This window comes from Triticum urartu, chromosome 7 (genome assembly GCF_003073215.2).
Source record: "Triticum urartu cultivar G1812 chromosome 7, Tu2.1, whole genome shotgun sequence".
NCBI classification, from domain to species: Eukaryota; Viridiplantae; Streptophyta; class Magnoliopsida; order Poales; family Poaceae; genus Triticum; species Triticum urartu.
This window is the reverse complement of record NC_053028.1, coordinates 207115300-207123684: the sequence shown is the minus strand read 5'-3', so window position 1 is coordinate 207123684 and position 8385 is coordinate 207115300. Positions and strand designations below refer to the sequence as shown.

General features: G+C 49.2%; 1 protein-coding gene across 2 annotated transcripts; it reads left to right on the top strand.

Moving 5' to 3' along the window:
- The first annotated feature begins 3879 nt into the window (after positions 1-3879).
- Positions 3880-6561, top strand: LOC125523091. 2 transcript variants are annotated; one of them, XM_048688139.1, is made up of 3 exons: positions 3880-4260; positions 5373-5765; positions 5912-6561. In XM_048688139.1, the coding sequence occupies exons 2-3, from the start codon at positions 5381-5383 to the stop codon at positions 6196-6198; spliced, it is 672 nt and encodes a 223-aa protein (XP_048544096.1). In that variant the 5' UTR covers positions 3880-4260; positions 5373-5380; the 3' UTR covers positions 6199-6561. The 2 variants fall into 2 exon arrangements, with proteins under 2 accessions (XP_048544096.1, XP_048544095.1); XM_048688138.1 differs by having other exon boundaries at positions 3880-4052; positions 5912-6560.
- The last annotated feature ends 1824 nt before the right edge of the window (positions 6562-8385 follow it).

Below are 8385 nucleotides of genomic sequence, written 5' to 3'. Positions count from 1 at the left end.
AATCCGACCTGATGGCCAGGGGCGTAGCTGTCGATCTGCTCCAGATGGCCAAGCAAGTTGGCCCGCAGTACGAAGCCGCCGAATATGAAGATCTGTCCGGGGAGGAAGGTTCCTCTTTGGACAGCATCATTATTGACGATTGAAGGGTCCATCGAGCCTCTTGTTGACGGCACAGTGGAACTCTCAATGAAAGCACCAATGTCAGTGTCAAAACCGGCGGATCTCTGGTAGGGGGTCCCGAACTGTGCGTCTAGGATCGATGGTAACAGGAGACAGGGGACACGATGTTTACCCAGGTTCGGGCCCTCTCTATGGAGGTAATACCCTACTTCCTGCTTGATTGGTCTTGATGAATATGAGTATTACAAGAGTTGATCTACCACGATATCGTAATGGGTAAACCCTAGAAGTCTAGACTAAGAATATGGTAATGCGTATATGTGTTGTCCTTTTCAGACTATCCCGTTCGGTTTATATAGACACCGAGGGGATGTAGGGTTTACATGGAGTCGTTTACATAAGAAGGAATCTTCGGTCGCCAAGCTTGCCTTCCACGCCAAGTAGAGTCCAATCCGGACACGGTGCAGTCTTTGGTCTTCATGTCTTCACAGCCCATCAGTCCGGCCCATGGATAACAGGCCGGACGTCTGAGGACCCCTTAGTCCAGGACTCCCTCAGTGCCCCCTCCCCCATATATAAAGGAGGGGAGGAGGAGGCCGGCCAACAAGGGGCGCGCCAGGGAGAGGGGAGTCCTACTAGGACTCCGGTCCTAGTAGGATTCGGCCCCACCCTTTTTTCCTTCTACCGGAGGGGGAAAAGGGAAGGAGAGGGAGTAGGAGAAGGAAAGGGGGGTGGCGCCCCTTCCCAAGTCCAATTCGGCGTCCTCCCTTGTGGGGGGCACACCAGCCCCTTGTGGGCTGGTTAGTATCCCTCCTATAGCCCATAAGGCCCATATCTTTTCCCGGGGGGTTCCGGTAACCTCCCGGTACTTCGGAAAAATGCCCGAATCACTCAGAACCATTCCGATGTCCGAATGCAACCTTCCAATATATGAATCTTTACCTCTCGACCATTTCGAGACTCCTCGTCATGTTCGTGATCTCATCTAGGACTCCTAACAAACTTCGGTCATCAAATCACATAACTCATAATACAAATCGTCATCGAACGTTAAGGTGCGGACCCTATAGGTTCGAGAACTATGTAGACATGACCGAGACACATCTCCGGTCAATAACCAATAGCGGAACCTTGATGCTCATATTGGCTCCTACATATTCTACGAAGATCTTTATCGGTCAAACCGCATAACAACATATGTTGCTCCCTTTGTCATCGGTATGTTACTTGCCCGAGATTCGATCGTCGATATCACCATACCTAGTTCAATCTCTTTACTGGCAAGTCTCTTTACTCGTTCCGTAATGCATCATTCCGCAACTAACCCATTAGTCACATTGCTTGCAAAGCTTATAGTGATGTGCATTACCGAGAGGGTCCAGAGATACCTCTCCGACAATCGGAGTGACAAATCCTAATCTCGATCTATGCCAACTCAATAAACACCATCGGAGACACCTGTAGAGCATCTTTATAATCACCCAGTTACGTTGTGACGTTTGATAGCACACTAAGAGTTCCTCCGGTATTCGAGAGTTGCATAATCTCATAGTCATAGGAACATGTATAAGTGATGAAGAAACCAATACTAATAAACTAAACTATCATAGTGCTAGGCTAACGGATGGATCTTGTCCATCACATCATTCTCTAATGATGTGATCCCGTTCAGCAAATGACAACACATATCTATGGTCAGGAAACATAACCATTTTGATTAACGAGCTAGTCAAGTAGAGGCATACTAGGGACACTCTGTTTTGTCTATGCATTCACACATGTACTAAGTTTCCGGTTAACACAATTCTAGCATTAATAATAAAAATTTATCATGATATAAAGAAATATAAATAACAACTTTATTATTGCCTCTAGGGCATATTTTCTTCAAAATGATGAGCAGAAAAAGGGGAATCGAAAGAGTCAATAACGCATAAGCCTCATTTTTGTCATTGTTGATGCGTGGAGTTATTGTGACCGTGGTATGTGGATAGACTAAGAGCACATCTAACGTGGATCACCAAGTCGCCTAATGTCCGGACCAGACCATCTTGACAATTATTGCAATCCAATGACAGTCACCAAAAATGTTCGGACCGGTATGGACATCCAAAACCCCATAAACTAAAACCAAACGAAGATGCGGTTTGTGGACTTCCATTCCTCTGCCATGTAAGCCTCTGCCAACACGGACCAACACGCATTCTTGCCCACTGGCCGACTAGCTGCCTGCCCGACATTCACACGGGCGGGTCGGCCGAGAATCCTACTCCTGCCAGTGACCGTATTGAAGCAAAGTCGGTCCGCCTACCTCGGCTATTTAAGACATCCAGCAACAAACACAAACCCTACACTATCGCCTCTCCTGTCTAGTAATCCCCACACCTCCAGCTCCGGCCGCTACGATGGACAAGTCAGACGGCTCGAAGTGGTTCTTTGTGACCCCCTCCGGATCCACAGGAGCTTCGGCCGCCATGATGGACAAGTTTGGCGGCTCGAAGTGGTTCTCCGCGACTCCCTTCGGATCCATGGGAGCTCCGGCGTCTCGCATCGCCGACCGCGTTCTCTGGACCCGTCAGTGTCAACCGCTCCCTCCAAGGTCCCATCTCCTCGGACAACGAGGAGCAGCAATAGACGCCCCTCCTCGCCGGGACCTTCGCGAAGGATGAGGAGTTCGCGCGGCAGATGGAGTTGATGCTCGAGCGGTCTCGCTATGACTGCGGTCTGGCGCCGCCTTCCCAACGCTCTAGCGCAACAACAGTGTCCAAATTACCTCTGAGTGGCAGTTGCCTTCCAAACGCCTCTGAGTGACAATTGTCTTCCGCCACTAGCTCGGTGTTGGTGGGGGCGGCCCATGTGACAGTTGCCTTCCAAACGACTTCTGAGGCGGCGCGTGAGGCATCATTCGCGTGATGGAATGTCGCGCCGCCCTGGGTCCTAGTGGACCCGTGCTCACAGAGGCCTGGGACATTCATCAATTCAGCACCATTGCCGAGACCTCCGCCCGCCGCCGCCGCCATATAAGCGATTTTTTTGCAAAAACCTATATGAAACAAGAGTATTACAGAGGTTTGTGATAGCATCTTTGCTATCACGAAAATGCTAAACATACGGGCCTCTTACATGAGTTTTACAAGCCCTTTCCTAATAATCTCTCCAGCCCCCCTGATTTTCACCCAAATAGGGCCCGTCCCTCCCCCCTTAATCCAATCACAACTTGACAAATCAGTATCACCTCGTAAAACGCCCGTAACCTTCTGTCGATGTAACGTTACTCGCTGCTATACCTGGCCATGGACAACCCGACCCGGTCGGCCCGACCCGACCCGGCCCGACCTTGTCCATGGGTCGGGCTCGGGCCTAGGTTTTGAGCCCGAAGCCCGGGCCGGGCCGGGCCCAAGCCTGTCGATTTCGCCATTTAAGGAAGAGGCCCGGCCTGTGGCCCGAGGCCCGACGGGCTTTTAGTGTGATGGGCCGGGCTCGAGCCTGGGTTTTTTGTGTCAGGCTTTGGTTGGCCCGGCCCGAGGAGTGGCCAGTATACTCGCTGCTATCACAAAAGCAACAGTCTCTATGCTGTGAACTCTACCTCTTCCAAAAAATGATTCAATTTTCTGTCTCTTATAAACATCTGTACGAGTTCCAAGAACAAGAAGAGGAATCTACCCTGCGGGTGCCCTGTGCGGTCAGACTCAACACGCGGCAAACAGTGTACGTGCTGACCACAAGTCCACAACACGCGGCGGTAAAAGTGCAGCAGAGGAGTGCCATCATTATTTTCGACTTGCGGTGAACGCCCAAATCCTCTGAGAACCCTCTCCCCGCTCTGCTCCGCTGCCTCTTTCACCTCGCCCAAACTTTCTCTCTTCGCTGTACTACTACTAGTTCCCACCCAACTTCAGTGTGGGGGTGCCCAAATCACGGTGCTCCATCAGGTTATTCGATTCATCCAAGCCCTCATTGATTCCGCACTGCGCATCCCGTGCCGCCATTTTGCTTTCGCTGCAATCTCAGGTTGAATCCGCCATTGTTGGTGTTTCTCCAACGACGCGGTGGCTGCGTGCGTGGTTTCTTCTTGCTCCAGCGGTTTCGCTTGAAGTGGCAGATGGGGTCCGCGTCGGTGCATCCGGATACGTCGCCTGGGTGGGTGGGGGTTTTCTTCTCGAAGCGGGGTGGGGATTCATCGGATGGTCCCAGGCTCCCAGCCTTAGTACTAGCAGATTTATTTCGAGCATTTTCTTTTCGCTCTTGTTAGTGTCCGCGTCCCTCCGCATATCTAAACACCTTTTTTCTTTTTCCTACAAAAAACACCTTTTTTCTTTGCGAGAAGCATCTCTTAAATACTTGCCGGTATAGGATCTGCGAAATCGATCCTTTTTGCGTTTAGGCTGCCGGCCGTTAAAAAATAATGGTAGAAGTAGAGTTTGTGATAGTCATAGTAGTACTTTCAGTTTGGATGTGTCGCTCTCATCTACTCTACATGAGAAATCTACGTGGAGATTTGCGGGGATTTCTTTCTTTAATTTATCTGTTTGGTTAATCATATAGTGTAGGAGTTAGATGAGACTTTGTTAATTCTGAGAATTAGCAAATCCATTTCAGTTTTGTCATATACTCCTTGCACTGAACACTTTCGCTTTGAATGAAAAGCTGGGCTTAGGCCTTTTCTCTAAAGATTTGCTCAGGTGTCCTACTCTTCCACCACGTGCAGATTTAGTTTGCAGCAAGGTGCTGAAGCCATGTTCATTGTTTAAGCATCGATAACCGCTGGCATTGTGTAATTCTCCATCTGTGCGCAAATTTTGATTGTTGGCACACTCCATAATGAAAAGAAACTTCACGATTCTTTAACTACTTACTACTGATCATATATATTCTTACCGTGCTAAATACTACTCCCTTTGTTTTCACAAATATAAGATGTTCTTAACTTTTTTTTCTGAATCGGATGTATATAGACAAGTTTAGTGTGTTTGTTCACTCATTTCAGTCCGTATGCAGTCCATATTGACATATCCAAAACATCTTATATTTGTGTACAACGGAAGTATTTAATTTGTACTAGGAAGCATACAACAGAAGTGGAATTATCTTAGTTTCCCTAAGAGTAGAGAGATAAGCCCTGTTTGCTTCTCACTGTTTCCCCTTTGTTGTGATCCTGCTCTTTTCCTTCTCCGAAAGGGTTGTCTGGTGGATGGAGGGGTTTCCCTTCAAGTTCTTTCTTGATCATCCCTCACGCCATCTTACTCTTTCAGGCTACACAATGGCGCTGATCGATTGGATAGAACTGAGTGATGATGCAGAGATTATTGAATTGAGCAGTAGCGAGGAGAATGTCGAAGAATATCAGGAAGCTTCCACACAGAGCAACTCAGCTCAGCACCAAGCTACATTGCATGATGATCAGACCATGTTTGTCACAGAAGGTGAACGAAGGGAAGAGGCTACCGAATCTGGAAATGCAGAGGAAGCTACTGCATCCTCCTCCGTTACTGAAAAAGAGTCTGGAAATCCAGAGGAAGCTACTGTATCAGAGACTTGTCCTCACACTCCAACAGCCGTTGTTACTCCAAAAGAGTCCGGAAATCCAGATGAAGCTACTGTATCACAAACTTGTCCTCACACTACAACAGCTGTGACGTTCCCCGGTATGTTCTTCTTCATTCCTCTCTCAGTTCAGTAATACGTTTATAAATTATAATGCAGTTAATCGACACTTGAGAAAACATTGCAACAATACATATTTCTGAATTAACAGCAACACCATCATAGAGCTACCATTTTCTTGCTGCAGGACCTGATCCCCTCTCTCCGAAGGCTCTGACTTTTCAAGCCTGTGTCGCCAAGCCGCGGAGAGCGAAGGCGAAACGTCGCAGGAAGCTCTTCCACGCCGATACACCTTGGACTTGGAGGAGCCCTAGGCTTGAAGACAAGCATAAAGGTCGTAGAAGGCCCGTGGAAGAGCTGGCAGTTGAGCGCAAGGCTTCTGCCATGCCGGAAGAAGAAGAACAGAAGAACACCTCGGCTAGGAGCCGGAGGAAATGCAAGGTGTTCGGCAAACGGTGTAACCTCGGCAGATAGTCTCCACTGATCCCGCAAAACTAAGGTAGTCGACTGAAGATGAAAGATGATCGTCTCGAAACTGTCTGGATTTTGGCGGTCCAGTTTGCCTCTCCTGTGACGCGGGAAGAATCACTAGTGTTGGTGGGGTTTGGTGGGGTCGTGTTGCCCTTGTTGCGCTGTCGATATGAGGGCGCTTGCGTTGGACCACTTGGGTACATTCGAAGTTATGGAACTACTATGTGGCTTACTGGACGCAGCTCTTATCGTGCAGTGAAGAAAATATGTACGTGCTCTTATCGTGCAGTAAAGAGATGTGTAGGACATAGATAAATCATGAACGTCAGGTTTTTGGAGTTTCAGCCCGAATGAGCTCAGCGCCGTTGGATATCTTGCACAAATCGTAAAGCAACCAAGGGCGCCACGTGCAGTCGTCTTGCACTGCCGCACCTCTCTCCCTTGTACTACCTTTCTCCGTCACCAACTCACGCGCCGCACGGGACAGAGGGGGAGAGAGGCCATGCGCAGGCGGCAAGGCGGTTTGTGTCGTACCCAAGGGGGGCCATGTCGGAGAGGAGGCATGCGGCGGCGGAGACGAGGAGCGGGAGGAGGCGTGCAACGACATTGCCATTCGAATCGTCGGCGGTGGTGGGCGGAGGAAGTACTCGACAACGATGCCGGTGCGGCGTGCCGTATCGACGGCGGCGGAGAGAGCCTCACGCGAGTGGTGGTTGCCGGTTGTCAGGCCGAGGTATTGGGGGGTGGAGCTCGTGGGTGCCCTACGTCGATTCTTAAGTCAGAGGCTCATCGTCCCGCTGGCCGCCGCACCGCCACCGATCGAAGAGGCCGCCTCCCCACGTTTGAAGCATGAGCGGGGGACGTCGGACCGGAGATTCAGGCACGGGCTGCAGGATCAAACTTCGGTTTGCTTCCTGTGTGAGAGGACACTGTGGATCACATACTTTTACAGTGCGTTTTGCACAACAGGTATGGTTTCTCAGTTGCACAAGACTTGGCATTGATCTTTCCATCTTGCCAACTATGACAGATAATCTTGAGGGATGGTGGACTAGGTCGAGGAAGAGAATCCACAAGACATACCGTAAAGGATTTGACGCCTTCTGCATCCTAGTTTGGTGGAACTTGTGGAAGCAGAGAAATGGTCGAGTTTTTACGTCACACGCCATCACCAATGAATGGGGCACTGCCGAGCTGATCCATCAGGAACTCTTGCGTTGGGTGCAAGCAGGAGGAAGAGGAGTACAACATTTGATTGAGGAATAGTGTGTTTGCGTGGGAGTGGTGTGTTTGATGTGCCAACCGTCTGTGGATGGCCGTCTTTTGTAACTCTTGTATATAATCTCTGCCTTCTATAAATCAATGGTACGCATTTTGCGTACTCTAAAAAAATGCATAAGCGGGGGCATTGTTGCCACCGCCCTGTTCGGTCGCGCGCGCCTACCAGCGGTCGCACCATGTGTGGAGCCATCGAGGCTGCCCGTCGCTGCGTGTAGAGGAGGAGAGGCGCTCTGCGGCTGCCGTGCGAGGAGGACCACGGGATGGTCTGCGGTGGCCGAGCATGGAGGAGCACCGGCGCGTCTACAGCCTCGTTGCAGCTTTTTCACTTTGATCAAAAAGCCATAAAAGCTTCTAAATAAGTGCTTTTAAAGCTTTTTTGTCTTTTGATGAACCAATATAACAATATTTAGCTTCAAAAGCCATAAAAATTGTAAAACACCTATTTAAGAGCTTTTATGGCTTTTTGGCCAAAGTGAAAAAGTTGCAAAAGCAGAAGCAAAAGCCCAAACAAACAGGGCCTATGTCCGCCTTCGCGGTTTCCTGCTTCGTCGCTGCACATGGAAGAGCACGCGTCATCAGTCCTTCATCGGTCGTCAGTGCCTCTCCTTTCTCCCATTATCAGATCATTTTTTTGCTATGGAATATTCAGTTTACCAGATCAAGTTTACCACTATATTCAGTGTGTCTCCTTCAGAGGTAATTTACAAATTGTCCACGCACGCGTCATCAGTCCTTCATCGGCCGTCAGTGCCTCTCCTTTCTCTCATTACCAGATCAAGTTTACCACTATATTCAGTGTGTCTCCTTCAGAGGTAATTTACAAATTGTCCAAAGTTGCCATGTTTTCGGTGAATTAAACTTGACATCTCACCTAAATTATTAACCTGTCAACTATTTTTTTGCCATAGT

Coding starts and splice junctions, on each gene's coding strand:
- LOC125523091 (XM_048688139.1), top strand. CDS start 5,381: ATGGCGCTGATCGATTGGATAGAACTGAGTGATGATGCAGAGATTATT. Junction 5,766..5,911: donor AACAGCTGTGACGTTCCCCG/GTATGTTCTTCT, acceptor TTCTTGCTGCAG/GACCTGATCCCCTCTCTCCG.